Source organism: Curcuma longa, chromosome 20 (genome assembly GCF_044706935.1).
Source record: "Curcuma longa cultivar G26 ecotype Majalengka, Jawa Barat chromosome 20, ITB_CL_G26_1.1, whole genome shotgun sequence".
Classification (NCBI taxonomy): Eukaryota; Viridiplantae; Streptophyta; class Magnoliopsida; order Zingiberales; family Zingiberaceae; genus Curcuma; species Curcuma longa.
The window spans coordinates 4,545,117-4,568,689 of NC_133880.1; the positions used below are offsets into that span (position 1 = coordinate 4,545,117).

The window sequence follows — 23,573 nt, forward strand, 5'->3', positions numbered from 1 at the left end:
GGATTTGTTGTGCGAAGTGGTGGAATCGACCGGTGGATCATCTCCCAGACAGGAAGGAACACGCGCGGCCTCGGATGGGTCCCACCCCGGGTCCCACCCCGGGTTATAAACTCGACGTGGGGCTTACCGAGTAGTGGAAAACGAGCGGTTGCTGTTGAACGTATTCATCGAGCCTAACCATCCGCAGGACAGAGATCCCGTGTCTCTGCACGGACACCGAAGGATGGAGAAATCCACGTGTACGTCGAAAGCGACGAATCATTCGCCTTGCTGTACGGGTCCCACGAGTAATTTACTCGTGGAGACAAAGAGCAGTCGAGGAAAAGGAGTTTGCTGTTTGGTCTTCGGTTGTCGAACCTATCGGAGTGGAGTGTGGCTGGTGTCCCTCGTCCCCAGCACGAGAGCCCGTGAGCCCCGTGCAAAGTAGGCACACAAGTTAAATTGATTAAATTAAAATTTCTAATTATAAATATTTATTTTATAAATACTAATAACAAAAAAAGTACTTATTAATAAATATATTAAAACAAAATATCTTAATTGACAAAATTACTCAAGTGCAGACATCGCCTATTTAATGTTACATTAGTTTATTATTTTTTTTCTTAGAAAAAAATAAATGATTTTATTAATTTTTAAATTTTATATTATGATAAATTGTGCTGCATTTATCCATTTGTCCCAGCTCCAATAGCACTATTTCACGTGTCTGGGCTACGAAGCCGCAGCCGCCACGACCGCGGCACCGCCGCTTCTTCCTCGCGCTTCCGATGGGATCAGCTGCGCCGCCGTGAGCTGGTGATCTGATATTCTGATGTCCCATCACTTCTACTACCTCCTTGGACGCTTCAATCCGACCGAGACCCCAGTAATTTTGCCTTCATCATCTCCCCTTCTCGGCGAAGCCAGTTAGGGTTGGTTCGGTTCTTGACTCGATCCGTATTGCAGCTGATGTCGAAGAAGGTGATTACGAGAGAGGAATGGGAGCGGAAGCTCAAGGAGGTGAAGATAAGGAAGGAGGATATGAATAAGCTTGTCATGAACTTCCTCGTCACCGAAGGATATGTGGAGGCCGCCGAGAAGTTCCGCATTGAATCCGGCACCGAGCGTATCTTTTGAATGCTAAAAATTGAATTTTGAGTTTATTCTTAGCTTTTGTTTTGATTCTTCTATTGATAATTGTCAATCGGGTGACTTGATTTTCCTTATGTGTGATTAGCGGATATTGACCTCGGCACGATAACTGATCGCATGGCTGTGAAACAGGCTCTGCAATCTGGGAACGTCGAGGATGCTATCGAGAAGGTTAATGATTTGAACCCCACGGTAAGATCAAAGTTTGTCACTGCACCTTTCTTTAATTATTTGCCAGTATAATCTTATGATGCTAACTTAGAGAAGGAAGATGGATCAATGTGAAAAAATTATTTTCATAGATAAGTTAGGACTTAGGTCAGACTAATTGTTGTTATATGATGCCACTCATGCTAGTATTTGAACCTACTGAAAATTGATTTTTGTGTACTTGCAGCCTTCATATATTGTAGGAATTCTCACCCTTGGTAATTTAGGGAACCATATAAAATTCATCCATGAAGGCGTGTGAAATTAGGCAAAATTACATTCATTTTTGTTGATAAAGAATACCAAATTAATGTCTCTACTTTTATTGACATACAGTAACCAGGATTTTCTTAAACCTTTCGTGTTGGGTGGATATATATCAGCTAAGAACTTTATTAGCCTACTCTTCAGATTGACCTTCTTTTTCCTTGACTCCGATGGAGATTGGTTGCCAAGCATGGTTGGTTAGCAACACAAAAACTTACCTGTCGAGGCATCTTTAAACAGGGGAAGCTTGCTAGACTATGTATATGAATCCAATAATCATTTATGTTTCTGTTGAGATGTAGTAGGGGAGATTGGAATGTGAATTTCACAATATTTCCACATCCTTAGATTGGTTGACGGCATGGGTTTAGGATTCACATTGTGAGAATTGTCATAGTTTCTAGTCATTCAGCTTGTGTAATTGCTAATACTCTTTTTTCCTTTGTTGCATAGTTTTATCATAATGCTAATCTACTTTCTTAATATTTCCACTCTATAATCTGGTACATATAGAACATTAGTTAATCAATGGAGACTGCTGTAACCATAGTCCTATCTCATGTGTTGTCTTTTTGCATATGCATTGTTAAACAGGAAAATACCAATCATAGAGATGATATAGTTGAAGGATAATTTTCAGAAAATTCCATGTCTATAGCTTCAATTATCTTCTTGTTTGACTTTGGATCATCTAATATAAGGCTCAAGTGGTCATGAGAAGACATTACTTCAGGAGTTATAGTAAAGTTCCTACAAAGGAAGATTCATTAGTTCTATTTAAGATTCTTAGTGTTGATCCGTTATTATTATTTAAAGAAAAGCTTACCCTGATTTCCAAAAAAGGCTGGTGCCACGGACTCTGAAATGAAAGGAAGAAGTTCCAGAGCGGATTTCTACTCTTCTAGTTCAGTGAAAGAAGAGGTCAATGTAGCTGAATAAAAACCTAAAGGTACCATACCCTATTTGAATGACGGGTTATTCAACTCAATTGGAAGTTAGTTGACGAATCGGTCTTACATGACCGGGGAGGGGGGAGGGGGGAGGGGGAGGGGAGTCCTCTTTACTTGGTTGTCTTCACCACTTCTCCATTGATTCTTTTCTTGTCAATCACCATTCATTCTTGTCAGAGGATAGGACAGCTACAGTAGTTCAGAGAGAAGGGTAAGGAGGGCTCAGGGTGGCCCCGTTGGATAGTTGGTCAAATAGTCGGTCAGTCTTAATATATCGGGGCGGTTGGATAGTCGGTCAACCCTAATATAATTAAATTGCTACAATTGCTGTGCAATTTCACTCCTCTGCTACATAATTTCACTCCTCTGTCCCATCAAGCTTGAGATACATTTGAAAAACTAGGTCATATGATCATATTAGTATTACAACCTAAGTAGGACGTTGGATTTTGTTATGGATTAATATATAAACCTAGCACAACTTTAACATTTTGTTATTTTAGAAAAAAAATATTTAGTCTATTCAAGATTGTTGTGATCATGTCATAACAATCGCGAACAAATTGAAAAGAAGACAACAAAAATGAGAGAAGAAATAACACAAGAAGTCAACGTGGTTCGGCGAGGTGTCTACTCCACAAAATGGCCAAGAAGAAGCCAAAATAGAATTCACTCACCTATATTAGGGTTACAATGATCCTATTTATACAACCAAGCAATACATGATATTTTGGATCAAAATACCAATTAATAATCCCGTAAATCTCGACGCTTCCAGAAGAAGCACAGTCCATACCGTGCTTCTGGGCATGCTCGTGGCACAGGAATGCCCGTTGCCACAAACTCGAACACGACCAGGCCATGTTCGAGGGCATGGGCGTGTGATGGAGTTTTTCGACACCTCTTCAAAACTCACAGTAGCCGACACGGCCTGGCCATGCCTCCCAGCACGGTTGTGCCCCGTATTAGCCCAGATATGAGTCATCTTCAACAATCTCTACCTTGGCGAATATCCATCTCTTAGGAGAAACACGAGCATTTGCGAAAACCTCCATTTGGAACGCCGAGTTCGGGATGCTTCCCTCTAGAAACTAGAGAAATTGATCAAGTTCAAGCAGTGCTTGAACTTCTCTGCAATAACTGACTTTGTCAATATATCTGCAACATTTTCAAAAGTGTGGACCTTCTCAAGTAGTATTTCTCTAGAAGATGTCAACTCTCTAATCTTGTGAAACTTTACATCAATACACTTGGTCCTTGCATGATACACCTGATTCTTCGCCAAATAGATAGCATTGACTATCACAATATAATTTGACTCCACCTTGTTGAACACCCCGTTCTTTGACTAATCATGTAAACCACAATGCTTCCTTGCTGCTTCAACTATTGTCATGTACTATAACTCAATAATGGACAATGCAATATCATGGACTTCCAACAAATAGGTCATCCCACCACAATGAACACATACCCTGTAATAGAATTTCTGTCATCCAAATCCCCTACATAGTTTGCATCCACATATCCTATAACTGAATGATCACTCTATTGTCTTCTTAACACAATATCATAATATATAGTATTCCTCAAGTATCTAAAAATCCACTTGATCACATCCTAATGTTGTCGACCAGGATTTGAAAGAAACTTGCTCACCGTACTAACAGCATGCGCCAAATTAGGTCTTGTGCAAACTATGACATACATCAAACAACCAACTACACTGGCATAAGGAACCTTTGACATGTCTGGGATGCCAGAGGTTTACTCACAGACTTTGCATTACCCATGTTAAATCTGTCCAGCACCTTTTCAATGTAAATGCGCAGAAATAGCCATAATCTCCTAGAGACTCTGTCTATATGTATCTCTATCCCAAAAATCTTCTTGGTTGCACCCAAATCTTTCATGTCAAATTCTTTGCTTAATAGCTTCTTCAACTTATTGACCTTAGTTAAACTCTTCGCAGCATATCATTCATATAAAGTAACAAGAAGATAAGTGAATCATCGTCAAGGCTCTTTACATAAATGCAGCAGCCATACTTATATCTTTGTACCCATTTTGAATCATCTACGAATCAAAACGTTTGTACCACTATCTTGGAGATTGTTTTAGCCCATAAAGTGACTTCTTTAATTTACAAATCAAATGCTCGGGCTAACTAAAGTCCTTCTACTTGTGACATATAAATCTGTTCTTTCACATTACTATAAAGAAAAATTATTTTATATCCATCTGCTCCAATTGCAAATCATGATTTGCTATCAAAGCCAACACTGCCCTGATTGATTTATGTCTGACCGTTGAAGAAAATATCTCATCATAGTCAATTTCCTTCCTTTGTGAGCAACCCTTTGCTACTAACCGAGCTTTGAACTTTCCTTCTACACTTTCTGATATGACTTCTTTCTTCTTGTATACCCACTTACATCCTATAGTATTCTTCCTGTCAGGAAGTTCCACCAAATCTCACGTTTGGTTCTAATGCAAAAACTTCATCTGCTCCGCCATAGCACTCATCCACTTGTCCTTCTCTGAGTTGTGTACTGCCTTCTGAAAAGTAGTAGGATCTCCACTACTTAGGGATGACAATTTTCTCCGAACTCGATAGAGGATCCAATACCCGACCCAAATCGAGGAGGATATGGACGGATTTTTTGGACCCAATTAAATAATTGAGTAATCGAGTATGGGATTTTCAAATACGAGTATGGAGGTCTAATAAAATTACTCATATTTGACCTTGAATACTCGATTATATATATATATACATTAATTTTTTTCTTTCATTTCATCGGCAACCAATTAAAGTAAAAATAAGAAAATACATCTGATCTTCTCCTTCTCCTTCTTCTCCTTCTTGGTTTCTCCCATCGCTTATAAATGTTTATTCTATTTTTGTTGAATTATACTTTTTTTTAGATATGATGTTAATTTTAATATGCTTTTGTTTAATGATAGTAGTTGGATGGAATGAAGAAAATTATTAGTACAAAAGATATCCGATCTTTTGATGGGTATGGGGATGGGGATGGATATCCGATCCTTCGATGGGTATGGGGATGAGGATGAAAGTTAAATACTCGATGAGGATGAGGGTGGCGATGGATATAATAAATGAAAGTGGGGGTGGAAGATATGAACTCCGACCCAAACCCAACCCATTGTCATTCCTACCGCTACTGGTGACATTCGTATAAGAGACCAAGTCCTCAAAACATATCTAGTGAGTGGTTTTATGGTACGTCTGGACATATCTCTGGCTATAGTCTGATGCTCCATGTGCTTTGAGTTACCACCATCAGAACCATGGGTTTCTAACTCCATCTGCACAACATCCTTATTGTTGTTGCAATTTTCTGATATTCATTTCTCTTCCCCCAGGTACTCTGTAACATGGCTCTTTCATCAAATATCACATCTCTGTCGATCACCATTTTGTTTGCCATAGGGTCCCAAAGTTTGAAGTCTTTCATCCCTTTCTGATAATTAAAAAAATACATTGTCTAGATTTCACATCTAACTTTGATATATCTTCACTAGAAACATGCATGTAGGTTGGACATCCAAACACTCTCAGACTAGAGTAATCAACCGGATTTCCTATCCACACCTCGTCTAATGATTTGTCATTTAGTGTTGTCCTCTGTTATCGATTAATCAAGAAGTACGTCATGTTTATTATCTTTGCCCAAAAGTTCTTTGCAAGGCCTGCATTCAATCTGAGACATCGAGCCTTCTCAATTATCGTTTTGTTCTTCCATTCAGCCACATCATTTTGTTGTAGTGTCTTGCGAATTATGAAGTGCCTCTTGATCCCATATTGATCACAAAATTCCTAGAACTTTAAATCTATATACTCGGTGTCAGTATCTGATCTAATGCATTTAATCTTTCTTCCAATCTAATTCTCTACTTCAGTTTTCCACATCTTGAACTTTGAGAAAGTTTCTGATTTGTGACTCATGAAGTACACCCAGACCTTTCATGAGTAATCGTCGATGATGTCCTCTATATGATATTACACTGGTTGGTCCCCAGAGATCTATATGTATGTAGTTCAGAATTCTCTCCGTCTTGTGTGTGGCTGTTTTGAACTGCACTCTACTTGGTTTTCCAAAAAATAATACTTACAGAAATCGAGTTTGCACGTCTTGATGTCCTTTAATAAATTCCTTTTATGAAGTTTCAACATCCTACACTCTCCCATACGACCCAGTTGCATATGCCACAAGATTGTCTTTTGCTTGCAAATTTGTAACAACCATTGCCATCCATTGTGCCTAATGAAATCAGGTTCTTTTTCAAATCTAGTACCTGTCTAACATCACACAATGTTCTGACCACACTATCAAACATCTTGATTCTGACATTTCCTATTCCAATGACTCTGCAAGATGCATCGTTACCCATCAGAACAGAACCAGAATTAACCGACTTGTAGGTGTCGAACCAATCCTTGTTAGGCGTCTGATAAAAACATACTGAATCAAAAATCCAAGAATCTGTCAATTGCTCTGAAACAGATGAAACAGCGAGCATATCTCCATCGTCGCTATCTGAATTTTTTTCTTCCACTATGTTTGCTGACTTTGATGACCCATCTTTATTCTCTCCATTTACTTTTTTTTTCTCTGGACAATTTCACTTGATATGACCTTTTACTCTGCACTTATAGCACGTGATCTCCTTCTTCTTTCTCGATTTAGATCAGGCTTTATTATTATTGTCTAACCCATATCAAGTCTTGCTCCTACCATGTTCTTAGTTACCTCTCACCACAAGTCCTTCACCACGTTCCTAGTTCTCATACGTAGGAGATAACGGTAGAGAATTCAACAACATGAACACCTTGTCTTCATCTTCGATCTTCACATCAACCCACTTCAGATCACTTATAAGCCGATTAAATACATTGATATGCTGGTTCAAATCTGTTTCCTTTGACATCTTAAGCTCAAATAATTTCTGCTTAAGATAGAGCTTGTTTGTCAATGACTTGGGCATGTATCGGCTTTCCAGTTTCTACCAAACTGTCATTGGTAATTCCTCGTCCATAATATGATACATTACGTCATCCGTTAGACAAAGTCCGATCGTTGCCACTGCCTTTGACTGTAGTTCCTCCTAATCTGTCTTCTTCATACCGTCTTGTTTCTTTTTGCCTAACACCTTCACCATGCTTTGTTGCACCAACAGATCTTTAATCCTCCTCTATCATAATCTGAAATTTTTAGTTCTGGCGAACTTTATCATATCAAATTTCACAGAAGAGATTCTAGACATGTTGAACCTTGACTCTGATACCAATTGTTGTAATTGTGCCGCAACAATCATGAAGAAATAAAAAAGAAGACGAGAAAAACAAGAGAAGAAAGAACACAAGAAGTTAACGTGATTCGGCGAGGTGCCTACTCCACAAAACGGCCAAGAAGAAGTCAAAATAAAATTCACTCGCGTGTTTTAAGTACAATGATCTTATTTATACAACCCAAGCAATATATGATATTTTAGATCAAAAATATCAAGTAGTAACAGTAAATCTCAATGCCTTTGGAAGAAGCACAACCAGGCCATGCTTCTGGGCACGCTCATGCCACGAGCGTGCTTGTTCCCACAGATCCGAACGCGGCCTGCCTGGCCATGTCCTGGGGCACAGCCTGCCTGGCAGTGCCCTGTAGCACGGTCGTGTGACAGAGTTTTTCGACATCTCTTTAAAACTCACAATAGCCGACACGGCTTGGTCGTGCCTCCCAATGCAGTCGTGCCCCCATGTCGGCCCAGATATAAGCCATCTTCAACAAAGATGTCAAAAAGTAGTTCAAGGCAGTAGGTGAGCATCTAGGCAGTGTGACTTGGTATTACAATATAAAACATGATTAGACACTCAAGTTTACAATTATGAATCTTAATTTATATATCACATTGCAAGCACACATACTAAAAATCATTAAACATATTAAACATATAAGAACAACAAAATATATCTTATTTCACATTGCAACTAATTAAACAAAAATCAAATACACAATTCTTTATAATAAATCCATATTGCAAGAAAACACATAACAAATTTGCAATTAGTGTCGTCATACTACAATATCAAAATATAAAAAATATCTATTTTCATACATTCAACATAGGAAGTTAGTTCAGGATTATATTATCTGAACTCATCCCTCACTAAGTTGCTCATTTTTTTCCCAATGAACTGAACTAGGCACCTAGATAGGTTGTCAACGCGATTTGCATGGGCTGCCTAATCGATCTATCTATCTCACCCTTTGAATCACCGCCTAACAAGAACCATATACCTTATATGTGAAGGAGGAGGCTGCTAAAATGTTAGGCGGCTACCTAGGCTACTCTTTAAAACCGTGTGGATAATGTTCACAAATTGTGTTAAAATCTAAGCACATGTTGCATTCTTGTCCATCATTAAAGAGCTAATGGGGCGCCATTATGACATTATGTCAACTCAACAAAGTGTATATTGGGATCCCCACGTCAATTATTTTTGCCTTTTTCATGATTTTGATGTAAATTGCACATCACCTCGAATAGGTCAAAAGGTGTAATCCATGTTGGCATCCCAATATAAAATGCCTAGCATCAAAATCTCAATGTTAATCGTGAATTTCTTATGCGAGTTCATCTCCGACCCCGAGTTTGTCCATGATTGCAAGCTTTGTCCATAAGTTCATCTGTGGCCATGAGTTTGTCTGCGACTGCAAAATTTGTCCGACACCATTTGTCGGCACAAGCCGAAACCACACTATAGTGTCTCATTTTAGCCAAGACCGAAACAACAGAATGGTCGATTCATCCAGTTAACTTGATCTTGCTTTGACTAATGAAGTATATGTGCACAGTGCATATCTGAGCTTCTCATGCAAACCTTTTTATTTAGTACCTAATATGTTGTTCTGGAATACATACTTCAATTTGTTGTTTCCAAACTGTATTCATATAATTTCAAATATATATATTGTACTGTAAAATGAAGTGTTTTCTGACATATTATTAACTTGGTATATTTCATTTTGCAGATTCTAGATACCAACCCTCAATTGTATTTCCATCTACAGCAGCAGAGATTGATTGAGCTGATTCGCAGTGGAAAGATAGAGGAGGCTCTAGAGTTTGCCCAAGAGGAGCTTGCGCCAAGAGGAGAAGAAAATGTATGTTTTTTTATGCTTAGACATCAAATGAGGTTTATTTTCATCATATTTGACCAACTTAGACCAAAATAGGTTTGCCTTTGACCTACTCATATTGGTAATTTTATGTGATCATATGCTTAAATCTAAGAACCTGTTGTGGTTGCTCTACTGCATTGTTTTGTTGAAAGTACTATATTCGTTTTCTAAACAAAATTTTAAACGAGTTTATTATCTTTTTTTTATTTGCTGGTTCTGATCGCAAGCAAAAAGAATGTGCTAGTTTTGTATTTATTTCAATTATATACTGATTTTGGCAGGAAAGTTTCCTAGAAGAGTTGGAGAAGACGGTATCTCTCTTGGTATTTGAAGATGTAAAGAATTGTCCTTACGGTGACCTTCTAGATGTGTCGCAACGCCTGAAAACTGCAAGCGAGCTTAATGCTGCCATATTGACAAGCCAAAGTCATGAGAAAGGTTGGTGATTTTGATTCTGGTTTGAGTTTCATGTTGTTTTCTTATAGAATAAAACGTCTACTTGAATACTCTAAAACTAAATCCCCTCTTCATGAACCTAAATCTCCATACTTCATGATGGATGATCTAGTCATTCTAATTTTGTCTGCCGGAAACTGTTCAAATTGGCCTAACAAACCTAATGCAACCTGGAAAACCCTATCATTAAGATTTTATTTTTTAAAAAAGAAAATGTAGATTTGCAATCCTTTCTTTTGCTACAAAATGCTGCAATGTGTAAATTCAACACACATTCGAATTCCTTTCATACCTTTGTTGTGCCAAACATTGCTTAGCTTGTCTCTAGTAAGTTCAATCATAGAAACCTCAGTGATGTGGATTTTGATTTTCCTCACAGAGCTTTCAAATCCACACAATCATATTCTCACACTCGACTACTGTTTTAAGTTCATGTGAGCAAGACTCAAATCAATTCTTTTGGCAGATCCAAAGCTTCCAAGCTTGCTCAAGATGCTGATATGGGCTCAGAATCAGCTGGACGAGAAGGCAGTTTACCCAAAGATCAACAACCTGACAGCCGCGGCACTCGAAGACCCAGAAATCTGAATTATCTATAGCCTATCGTATGCACTACTATCGTACGAAAGCCTTCTACTTGCCCGCATGTATGGTCGGCAAGAAAGTTTAGCTTGTGACTCGTAGATGTATCGATATGCATTGTAATTGTCCATCGAATGTCGATACTTTCCGTTCTAAATTTCACAGTCCAGCTATGCCTGTTACCTTCTCCAGTTCTGCTATAATCTCTTGTGGGTTGCCCCCAGCACTGGGCACTCAAGGTCTGTAAGGCAAAGCATAAGGATGAAGCTTGTATGGTAGTGTTCCTCATGGTCACAAATGAAGCTTGTTGGTTGAGTGTATACCGCATCCACCGAGCTTTCAGGCGAAGCGGGGCTGACGAGAACCCACTCGACTATGTTGTGCTCGGCGAAGAAGATTGAGATCTAACACTACTATTGAAGTGTTGTCAAAATCTCTGAGTTGGTTAGCAAACCTCCACGAGCAACTTGCAAGAGATGGCGAGCTTGGAGTCTCCAAATCTATCAAAATCAGTGGAATTTACGATCAAGATCAAGAAAAATCATCTATTACCAATCAACCCCTATAATTTGGACTCATCAATCTATCTGCCTGTCATCATATTTTATGTAAATTGACCTGTCAAATCCTGTCACCCTAATACGAGAGTTAGAACTGGTCAAGTCAAAGGTTTGATCAACAAGATTGACTAGGGTCCACGGTCCATCATACATTAACCGACTCAGTCAAGTCAATAATAATAATAATAATAATTTTTAAAAAAGTTAGTTTTATTATAATATCTAAGCAAAATTGTAATTAAACAAAGATTATAAAATGTTATCGAGAATATATCATTAAAATACTTTTAAAATATTTTAGGGAATAGAAGAATGGCTCTTACCGTTTCTCCCGCGGTTTAGGCATTCAAAAAATCAACGGTCAACATTCAAACGCCCAATTCATCTCCACGTTAAATAGGGAGAGACTCATTCAATCTCCATGTCAATTTCTCCTTCCGTCTTCTTCCGATCTTCATCTCCCATGGCGTTTCCGTGGAGAAGCCGCAGCCGGCGCATTCCCAAGCCGAAGGAAGGCAAGCGGCTGATCCTCTCCGCTGCTGGCTCCAGTGCCACCGATGAGGTCTCCGTTGTCCCCGCGCACTTCCGGTGCCCGATATCGCTCGAACTCATGGAGGATCCGGTGACTGTGCCCACCGGCATCACCTACGACCGCCGGAGCATCGAGGAGTGGCTCGAACGCGGTCGTGCTACTTGCCCGGTCACCAACCGCCCCCTCGGCCCCGACGCCGACCTCCTCCTCATTCCCAACCACTCCCTTCGCCGCATGATCCAGGACTGGACCGCCGCACACGGTCCAGACCGTGTGCCCACCCCCAAGGCCCCTCTCAGCCGAGCCGAGGCTGCCGATCTCGTGTCGGAGATCTCGGCCGCTGCCGGCTCGCGCGACTGGCTCCGATGCGAGGGGTTGGCGTCGGCGGCCAAGCGACTTGCCCGGGAGAGCGAGCGGAACCGGCGGTGCTTGGCGTCGGCCGGGGCCGCCCTCGCGGTCGCCGCGGCCTTCCGTGCATTCGTGGAGGAAATTAACGTCGGAGATCAGCCGCTGATGACGTTGGAGCAAGACATGGTCTCCCTCTTGGCCACGCTGCCGCGGTCGCTCCGCGAAGCGGCGGCGGCAGAGGATTTGGGGGCACCGACGTCGCTTCGCCGACTCGCGGCGTTCGTTAGCCATGGGCGTGAGCCAGCCTCCGCGGCAGTGCTGGTGAGAGACCTACTCGTGGGATCCAACGGGACGCGGGCCGGCGCGGTGGCCGCGGCGGATGGGATGGTGGAGGCGCTAGTGGAGCTCATCAAGAAGCCGGTCTCCTCTCAAGCCACCAAGGCCTCCCTCGTCGCCGTCTTCTACATCATCAAAGACGGCGACGAGAGCTCGGCGTCGAGGCTGATTGAATTAGGACTCGTCGGCGCGGCGGTGGAGACGCTGGCGGAGGCGGACAGGGGCGGGTGCGAGAAGGCGCTGGGGGTGCTGGAGGAGCTGATGGGGTTCAGGCCAGGACGGGAGGCAGCGCGAGGACACGCGCTGGCGGTGCCGGCGCTGGTGAAGAAGATGTTCAAAGTGTCGGAGGCGGCGACAGAGATGGCCGTGTCGGCGATGTGGAAACTGTGCGGCGGGGAGAAGGACGCAGAAGGGAGGTGCGCGGAGGAGTTGCTGCAAGCGGGGGCGTTCCAGAAGCTTCTGCTGCTGCTCCAGATCGGGTGCAGCGAGGAAGCGAAGGAGAAGGTGACTCACTTGCTGAGGATGCTGAGCAAGCGCAGAGGAAGGCAGGAGGAGTGCATTGATACCAAGGATTTCCAAGGGCTAAACAGGATTCAGTAAATAATAATAATAAATAATTTTATTTCATTTAATTTCTTCTTCTTTTTTTTGTTCTTTTTGTGCTGTAATTTATCATCGTTTTGAGTTGCGATAGGGAAAAGAATGTATAGAATTGCAGATACTCTTTCATTTGAGACTCTACAATTACTTTTATTACTTTTTATTCGAACGCAAAAAAAATTAAAAAAATAAAAATATTAAAGAAAACATTTAAGATTATATTTATTAAGATAAAACTTTATTTTTTACTGTTTATTTTATAAGAAATGATGGCTTATTTATTTTTTGTTATTTATTTATTATGAAATAATTGATGGATTCGTAGATTGATTTTTATAATTTTTTTGTTCATCTAAATTGGATGGAAGTGAAGTCCTTTCACCCGAGCCACTAGTACCGCGTCCATCTTTTTTTTTTTTTTTTTTTTTTTGTCGTCGGAAGTGAACTCTCAAATTTCTTACTATTGGGATACATTAAAGTTTCGCATTGAAAATAAAAAATCACTGTAATCTTCCTAACGATTCCAATAACCTGTTATTGAGAACTTCTTAATCATTTTCTTGATGGAATCCTTATATATTTCACAACTATATGATATTGTTCATTTTAATTATTGATTTGGTACTCACTTATATCATTAGACTCCACTTTGTCAAAGATCCAATCATGATTCGGAATTGACTATTCAACAATTCAAACCAATGCTCAAAATCGACAGTTCAATTGTTCAGAACTACTGATTTAATGATTTATGATAAATTGACTCTTAATCTTAATCGTTCAAAACGGTTATGATTTATGGTTTGAAACCACAAGTCCACGGTTCGATTCATGATTCGTTACGTTTCGATATGGTTAAAGATTATCATTATTTAAAAATTATAAATTTATTTAAAAAAATAAAGAAAGACTTATACTTATTTAAATTGCCTACTCATCTTATAAGATTTTCTATAATTTTAAAAGAATATTTTAAATCATCATGATCCTATACTTATTAGTATTTTGTATATTTCAAATGTTTGAACTTGTTCAAATTTGTTCAAATTTATTATCAGTAAATTAAATATCATGATCCTATAAATTATTTTCTTACTCTTTAGACGATGAACATCTTTTTTTTAGTATAATTAAAGAATTAAAATAGAAATAGATCGAAACTTCATAATTAAAAGTTGAAAATATATATATATATATATATATATATATATATATATAATATATATATATATATATATATATATATATATATATATATATATATATATATATATATATATATATATATATATATATATATATATATATATATATATATATATATATATATATATATATATATATATATATATATATATATATATATATATATATATATATATATATATATATATATATATATATATATATATATATATATATATATATATATATATATATATATATATATATATATATATATATATATATATATATATATATATATATATATATATATATATATATATATATATATATATATATATATATATATATATATATATATATATATATATATATATATATATATATATATATATATATATATATATATATATATATATATATATATATATATATATATATATATATATATATATATATATATATATATATATATATATATATATATATATATATATATATATATATATATATATATATATATATATATATATATATATATATATATATATATATATATATATATATATATATATATATATATATATATATATATATATATATATATATATATATATATATATATATATATATATATATATATATATATATATATATATATATATATATATATATATATATATATATATATATATATATATATATATATATATATATATATATATATATATATATATATATATATATATATATATATATATATATATATATATATATATATATATATATATATATATATATATATATATATATATATATATATATATATATATATATATATATATATATATATATATATATATATATATATATATATATATATATATATATATATATATATATATATATATATATATATATATATATATATATATATATATATATATATATATATATATATATATATATATTATATATATATATATATATAATGAAATAAATTTTTTATTTATAAAATTTGTTTTAAAAATATTCTTCTCTAGTCAAAATTACTTTTACTCTCCCCTCTAACTTTTAAATAACACTAATTTAAATGAACTGTTACATAAATGGAAAGTAATTATTTATTTTTTTATACTTCTTCTAACTATTAAAAATAATAATATAATAAAAATTTATTAATTCATTATTAAATAAATAATTAACATATAAAAATATTAATGATTGTAGTCTAGTTGGTTAAAATATTTGACTCGCATTTGAGAATCGAAGTTTTGATAATAAAATACGTATTAAAAGCTCGCTCTGTGGAATCATGATCGATAAATACATATTAATATAGAAAGATTGATTTAAAAGGACTTAAATTAGTAATAATAAAATATAATAAATTTTATTTAAACATAGATAAAGATATATCAAAAGAACAAGCCAAATGACAATTAGCTAACTATATATTTTACTTTTCCAATAATTTCAATTAGAATTTCTCTAGAAACTAGTTAATTTTTAATTTCTCAGATCGATACATGGGCAGTTTTGGGCTGGGTGATGGATCATAGGCCCAAATGGCTCATAGACTACACTACTCATAGACAACGACTCCAACATGGAGAACCGAAGATGCACTTGTACATAGATCAGGGCCAACCCTTATTCATGTCGCCAAATTACACGGCCGCCCTATAGAACCACCCGAACATTGACACTCTCGTCGCAAACGTAGCATCATCGTGGAAGTTATATAACTACCATTCGAACTCGAATAAAACGGGTGCATGGCACGGCATGGAATGACCCTCCTCTAAACAAAATGAAGAAACAAGTATGGAACTTGAAGGCCACATAAAGAAAGATACCGAATCGAATCGAATGTGACACATTATAAATGTGCATGATGTTGTGCACTTTCCATCTTCCTTCCAAAGTGGCGGATTCTTTGTATTACAGCTTCAATGCTCGTCTCCAAAACGATTATGAGTTGAGTTGCCAAGAAACTTATTTAATTAACCAACTTGACGATAAAATTATTTTTCAAATTTTGTTTTATCGACAATAGTCATGCGATATCGGTAGGTGGAGTAGCAATTTTGAGAACTTATTCCCTAGTGAGATGGTCAAACCATTCGGCCTAGCTAGTGATATATCTAATGTGCTAGCTAGTATTAGTGCAATAGAGTTAATCAAATAAAATAATTAAAATTTAAATATTCAACAATTAAACAAATATGAGAATATTTATTATACGCAAATCTATCAAATTTATAGTGAAAACAAAAGTATCGTAAATTTCTTTACACTATGAATAGTGTTTAAGTAAAATTATTTTTGTCTTTTTGTAAAGGGAAATCCAATTCCACACAACCTTAATTTTGTTTTTTTTAATAAAAATCAAAAGGACATCTCTTAACACATTAAATGATATTTTAAAAAAATCAAATGGACGTGCCCATAGGTGATTTTATCTTGAAAATATCATGTGATCCAATGATATTGTAGTAATTATTAGAAGTTCTAGTTATTATAAATTAAATTTATAATTTAAAATTTAAGATTTACCATATAGAAACTATCGAATAGTTACTATAACATGTAAAAGTTACTTAAAAGTAGTTGCTACAATAAGTTTAGGATTTAGAATTGTAGAAATTACATATAATTTTTACAACTATTTTAAAAGAATTTTAATAAAAAATAATTTTAATTAAGTTGGTAAATAATATTTTGATATAATATTGTTCAGAGAACTCTAAATTCTAAATCATAAATTCACTTTAAATATATTATAACAACTATTAGATAACTTTCATATGAACTCTAAATTCATCCTAAATAAATTAAAATACCAATTAGATAATTTCTATGTAATATAAATTTTAAATTTTAAATCTTAAATTCATTATAAATATATTATAGTAGTTATTGAGTAGTTTCTATTTATTATAATAGATATTCGATAGTTTCTATAAAGTTATAGTAATTATTAGTAGTCTCTATAATAATATTGAATAAAAGTGTATTTTTAAAATAAAATAATTAAAAACACATCCATTTAACATTAATTGAGATATAAATGGCGGGCGCCCATTAGATTTACGCCCTGTGTTTCTTTGGTACGGCAAATGGATTGGATGAATGCGAATTAAATGAGAAGGCATTAATTACTTGAAGCAATGGCCATGTGAGGAGTTGCTTCTACTCACCTTCATAATGATTACAACATCAGTCACAGAAGAGCATCGGTCAACGCAATTAGTCAAACTGATTCGACTCAAACAAATGGGAATAATCATAAGGAGGGAAATTAATATCAAATATATCAAATGATGGAAAATGTAGTTTTTTCTTATTAAATTTTAATTCATTTTTTAATAAAAAAGTTTTAATTACTTGTAAAACTTAAAATCTTATCCAAAGATAAAGTACATCTGAAAAAATAATGACATTTTATTAAACAATTTCACCACATTATTTAGACCACCATTAAGAATGAAACGAACTCGTCCTCATCCGATTTATGGGCCCCACCCCTCGCGTAAACAATAGACGTACAGTTTCCCTGTCATTCTCTTTAAAATATTTTTCCGATTAAACGTAATTAATTAATGGTCTATTTAATTAAAAAAAGAAGCCATCTCCACACCTTCTACCCTACTTCGTCCGGCGCTCCACGTTCCACCCCGTTGGGATCTGCTCACCTCCATGTCACTTCACTTCCTTCCCAGACCCCACGGGCTACTGAGTACCTCGGTCCGTTGGTCATTCACGTTTGGTTTGGGTAATCGTACGGGCGGTGACCAGAATCTCACTCATCTCCTCCGCTGACGCTCGATAAAAGGGCAAAGCGTTCGAATGGAAGGTCCTCCGAGAGAGCCCTAATTCGTTCCCCAGTCGCGACCAAGGTTTCAACCATGGCGGCCATCGGCAATCGAAGGCTTCACCACCTCAATCTCACCCTCGAACTTCCTGAAACCGCTTCCATGGCAGACTGTGGCCTCCGCTTCCCGCTTCCTCCTCTGCCGGCTGCAGCCGCGGCACCGTGTTTTTCGTCGTCTTCCTCTTCCTGCTCCACCCCGTCGACCGAGTTTCGGCTCTCGGACTTCGATAAGCTTCGGGTGCTCGGACACGGAAACGGGGGCACTGTCTACAGGGTCCGCCACCGTCGCAGCGCTGCCGTGTACGCACTTAAGGTTGTTCACGCCGATCCGTCGCTCCGGCGTCAGGCGTACCGTGAGATCGACATCCTACGCCGCTCCGCGGATTCTGACCATGTAGTCTGCATACACTCCGTCGTACCTACCCCATCAGGCGACGTCGCGCTCCTTCTGGAGCACATGGACGGTGGATCGCTCGACGCCCTGCTCCGCCGAAGGGGGAGCCGCCCCTTTCCGGAGTCTGCGCTCGCTTCCATCGCCCGCCAGGCCCTCCTGGGCCTCGCCGAACTCCACTCCCGTCAGATCGTGCATCGGGACATCAAGCCCGCCAATCTCCTCGTCAACTCCGCCGGTGTGGTCAAGATCGCCGACTTCGGCGTGGGCAAGGTTCTGCGGCGGTCGCTCGACCCTTGCGACTCCTACGTCGGCACCTGCGCCTACATGAGCCCGGAGCGGTTCGATCCGGCGTCGCACGGTGGGGACTACGACCCGTACGCGGCCGACGTGTGGAGCCTTGGGCTGGCGGTTCTGGAACTGCACCGCGGTCACTTCCCGCTGCTTCCGGAGGGGGCGCAGCCCGATTGGGCGGCGCTGATGGTGGCGATCTGCTTGAGGGAGACGATCGGGGAGGTAGCAGAGGGCGCGGCGTCGTGCGAGTTCCGGGGGTTCATCGAGTGCTGCTTGCAGAAGGAAAGCGGGAAGCGGTGGTCGGTGGCGGAGCTGCTAGGGCACCCGTTCGTCGCCCGCGCGGACAGCGCCGAGTCAGAGCAGGCGCTTCGGGAGCTGGTGCGGGAGAACTCGGCCGAATTGTAACTCGCCGCGCCTGCAGTTCCGAGTTCCGACTCGGCGGTTGTCGTTTCTAGTGTACATACATGGAAGTCTTGGGCTGGACCAACCGTCAACTTCCACGTGCCCACAATTCTTTTTTATTTTTTCCTTTATTTTGGATTTTGGTGGATGGCCGAGAAGGCGCTTCCAAATAAATGCACCGGAAATTTTGATCCGCAGCATGCGATGAAAATTTTTTAAAATTTATAATTCAAATCGTTATGCCTTTTTTTTATAAATTATTGCTATATTATTAATTTATCATGAATATATAATTTTATATGAATAAACAAACAAATGGACGTTGGAAGAAGTGTAGAAAATTGCGGCAGCAGGCTGCCTGATGCACTTGCACAAGCAACAGCTAAAAACGTGAGGGATTGACTTATCTGCACGTGGAAGGCTTCCCTGCACGTTCCAGGAATTTGCAAATAATCAAAACAAAAAACAAGTAATAAAGTCATGTGCGTTACGTTATCGGGAAGGGGCATTCGAGTGGATAATGCGCCAACATGAGAAACCTATCGCAATACAGCTTTTGAGATACATTAAGGGACAGAAATCAAAAGGAGACGCATCAAATATTTTATTTTAAAAATATCATTAATTAATTAATGTTATTATTCAGTAACTACTGCCGCATTAAAAAATTAATTATTTTATTTTAATCAAAATTATTATATATGAAATATTATTATATCAAAATATTCTTTAACAACCTAATCAAAATTATTTTAAATTAATTACAATTATTTTAAAATAATTATATAAACTATATACATATTTATAACAAAATCTAAAAATCTTAAATCAGAATATTATTATATCAAAATATTTTTTAAAATAATTATAATAATTATTTAGGTTGCTGCTACGGAGTGTTATATTAGTTATTATATGTTATAATAATTACAAAATAACTACTTGCATATTATAGCAACTAATCATAATTGTTATAATATACTAAAAATAAAAAATAATATTATAATAACATATGTAGTTACTACTCATTCTAATAATTAATCGTAATTGCTAAGACAAAATTGAAAATAAAAATATTCTCAATTGGGAACTGCCACTTGATTTTCACCATACGTTAATCATTCATCACACTTTTTTTTTGTTTGACAAAAAATATATCATTTACACAAACTGCTCCATGGGATGGGAATGTAGATTTGCCTTCTAAGGTTTTGAGTGCCCCACCGAAACTTTATTAAAAGTTTGATTTTAAATCCATCATCTAGCGGCCCCACCCGATCGATCCATGACCTTCTGTAAAAAAATAAATCAAGAAACTACAATTAATCATAATAGAAGAGAATATTACTTCAACTTCACCGAGATTCGAACCCTTATCCTCTTCTAAAATCTATTCTGTCATAACCAACTTAGTTATATTCCGGTGACAAATTTGGTCTTATTTTGAAGATTAATCCAAAGTCAATTTCCATATTAATAATATGGCAAGGGGGTTGCCAAGAGTTATAGGAAATTTTCTATTCAACAGAGCCAACTTTGAATAAGTATAGCGTGATGATTATCTTATAAGCAAAGAAAATGTGCATATTAGCATAGACTGCACGCTCAGTTAAACGCTAATTGGCAACTTGATGAGATATCAGTTATTCTAATCCTAATAACTAAGATTTAACAGAGAAAGATGAGCATAATTTATGAGCTAAAAATAATAAAATCCTAACCTCGGTTGCATCAAATATTATTTTGCTATTTCACTTTCAACATCATCTAGCAGAAAAAACACAACAAGTTCGTTATATGTCCAAATGAATTCTTCTAATTTGGACTGCAGATATTATATATATTACATGACAAAGCCAGTTGCCAAGAGTTTTTAAATAAATAGGAGATTAAGTTTTCACTATCAAGTCAAGTGTGCCTAGGCTGAATAATTAGAACAACAGATGAGTTTCTACGTTTAAATAAGTTAATAATTTAGACAAAGTAGGGCGGGCTAGAATTTGGAATTCCAAGTCTAAGAAAATTGAGGTTCAAAGTAGGTATTTGGACTCTGAAGCACAAGAAACAAAGAAGAAGAAAAAACTATATTAATCACATGACGGCAACTTTACCGTTGTTATCAAGGCTAAGAATATTTTTTAGACGTTAATAAGATTAGCATGCAAAGAAGCATAATGTTTACCTTTTAGATTCTTAAATATCATCCATTCAACTATAATAATGTTAGAACACATGAATCCACTTTCGAGTATTACCATTCCATCTTGACATCTTTCCAGCAGTTGCATCATTCTATTGTGATTTTCCCTGATCTCAAGTCTCTGTTCATGTTGTCCAAATACCCCTGTCGATGTATGTCATTAGTACAATGCAATGCTAACTAATAATATAGTACTTAAAACAGCATATATTATTTTACATGCATGTCGATATGTAGATATTGGTTCACAAGCATGTGGTTATTGCTGCATCATTCAATTGATAGAAGATATCTATGTCTTACCTGGAGTATTCCAACTGCAGCAAACTTGTCTATGATTGTTTTGGATTCCACTGGACGCAGATCCAAAGGCTCTAAAAGGGCTTCAACACACTGCGAATGATCGAATATTGGGAAAGAAATTATCCTTGCAACAACATTACTAAAAGTTGACATCTGATCTTCACCTTTGACGTATAACTTTCATCCCAGTAAGTGTAGGTTAGGCCATCAAGTATCCCTGTTTTGCATAGCTCCTTCATGAAAAGCCTAATTTGCACAGCCTTTTTCCATGGAACAACTGAAAGGTCAAAGATAAGTTCAAAAACTTGAAAATAGAAGTTATTGGCTAGGGTACCTCCACACTTGTTTGGCCCATCAAGCTAAAAGGGAAACCCACAACTAAACCTGCAAGAGAAAATTGAGACACCTGCAAAGGAGAATTATAGTCATTATAAATTCTGATTTAAAACATGTAGACTTTGAGAAATGCATGACATTGATAATTATATCTTATTTGTGAATCATCAAATTGCTTAATGCAGACAATGAAACCTAGTAATCTAACTTAACTGCCACTAACAAATGGGAAAAGGAATCAGTCAACATACTAAGATTTTGAAGTCTTTGGCCATCAAATCAATGTTTGACTGCTTCCTCACTAAGACACTGCATAAGATATTAAGCACATAGACTCTTCAGAAAGGTAACACAAATCACAAGACTAAATAACATCTTAGCAAAATCAAAGCATGGACAAAGTACAAATACAAAACTGAGAAGAAGAGAGATAAAATTCAAATCTCCTTATTTGGAGAAAGCTACCATATTGGGTGAATACATTGAAAATAACATCGTGGAATAAAACCCATATCCATCTCCTTTAAAACGAATTTTCCAGAAAGGAAACTAAATCCTTCCTTCAAAAGCCCTTAATCTAAAAAATTCCCTATAAAACAGGGCCTGGCTGTAAAAAAAATTACAGAACTGAAAGAAGTTCTAAATGCACTGATAATGTTGATTTGAAAAATTTTAAAACACTTTATGTTGACACAGAATGATAATCTATTTGTAGATGTTGTGCAAACAGAATGTAGATATAATTGTAGACGTTGTGCAATCTAATGATATCAGTAAATCCATCAAGGGAAGACCATGAAGAAAAATGAGCAGCAATATTAGGCAAGACTTAAACAAGAAAAACGAGTTGAAATACAAAAACAATGAACCTTAAAGGTGACGATGATTGGTTAGTGACATCTGAAACAGCCAAACCAACATATTTTTGGCCAACATCTAATCCCAACAATCTTGCTTTCTGTGTGTTTCGTAAACAGTACAGCTTTCTGAATAATGCCACAGGTCCAACTTCCTTCATCTTTTCTAACTTCTTGATTAACAAACAATAACCTAGTAACCTTAAACAGCAACAGGCTCTCTTCAATGGTGTGGTTTTGCTTGAGTAGAGGTATTACCTGCAGGATGAACAAGATGACAGGTTATCATTAAATTTTACAAGGACTAGTAAAATTATGACTAGAAAGGACATCAAGCAGCATAAGTTAAAGTATCAAAAAAGCAATGATGGAACTAATTGAGCGAAATAGAGGCAAAGATAAGATTAAATCAGATTTTAAATTTATTAAGCTAATTTAAATCATCAGTTTGAATATCCTATTGTATTGATTCAACTAAAATCAATCAATTAAATCAACAAAAAATTAATACAATTAATTGATTTAAACAGATTTTAAAATTAATTTAA

At 36.6% G+C, this 23,573-nt stretch overlaps 4 protein-coding genes across 5 annotated transcripts; 3 read left to right on the forward strand and 1 right to left on the reverse strand.

Annotated features, from left to right (window-relative positions):
- Nucleotides 1-688: 688 nt before the first annotated feature.
- LOC141813357 (protein GID8 homolog) lies at nt 689-10,833 on the forward strand. The gene is made up of 6 exons (XM_074701309.1): nt 689-868; nt 949-1,108; nt 1,220-1,326; nt 9,617-9,748; nt 10,048-10,204; nt 10,689-10,833. Exons 1-6 carry the CDS (start codon nt 815-817, stop codon nt 10,808-10,810), a joined length of 732 nt encoding a protein of 243 aa, XP_074557410.1. The 5' UTR covers nt 689-814; the 3' UTR covers nt 10,811-10,833.
- Nucleotides 10,834-11,817: 984 nt separating this feature from the next.
- Nucleotides 11,818-13,180, forward strand: LOC141814007 (U-box domain-containing protein 21-like). Its single transcript, XM_074702006.1, has one exon. The coding sequence runs from the start codon at nt 11,828-11,830 to the stop codon at nt 13,178-13,180; it is 1,353 nt and encodes a 450-aa protein (XP_074558107.1). The 5' UTR covers nt 11,818-11,827.
- A 5,060-nt stretch (nt 13,181-18,240) lies between these two features.
- Nucleotides 18,241-19,557, forward strand: LOC141813494 (mitogen-activated protein kinase kinase 9-like). The gene has a single exon (XM_074701467.1). It carries the CDS (start codon nt 18,277-18,279, stop codon nt 19,330-19,332), a length of 1,056 nt encoding a protein of 351 aa, XP_074557568.1. The 5' UTR covers nt 18,241-18,276; the 3' UTR covers nt 19,333-19,557.
- A 1,698-nt stretch (nt 19,558-21,255) lies between these two features.
- LOC141814033 (uncharacterized) lies at nt 21,256-23,284 on the reverse strand. Of its 2 annotated transcripts, XM_074702033.1 has the most exons (7): nt 23,038-23,284; nt 22,420-22,477; nt 22,167-22,238; nt 21,997-22,092; nt 21,833-21,922; nt 21,585-21,673; nt 21,256-21,379 (listed from the first exon to the last, which is right to left on the reverse strand). In XM_074702033.1, exons 1-6 carry the CDS (start codon nt 23,184-23,186, stop codon nt 21,617-21,619), a joined length of 522 nt encoding a protein of 173 aa, XP_074558134.1. In that variant the 5' UTR covers nt 23,187-23,284; the 3' UTR covers nt 21,256-21,379; nt 21,585-21,616. The 2 variants fall into 2 exon arrangements, with proteins under 2 accessions (XP_074558134.1, XP_074558133.1); XM_074702032.1 differs by lacking the exon at nt 21,256-21,379 and having other exon boundaries at nt 21,574-21,673.
- Between the last annotated feature and the right edge of the window lie 289 nt (nt 23,285-23,573).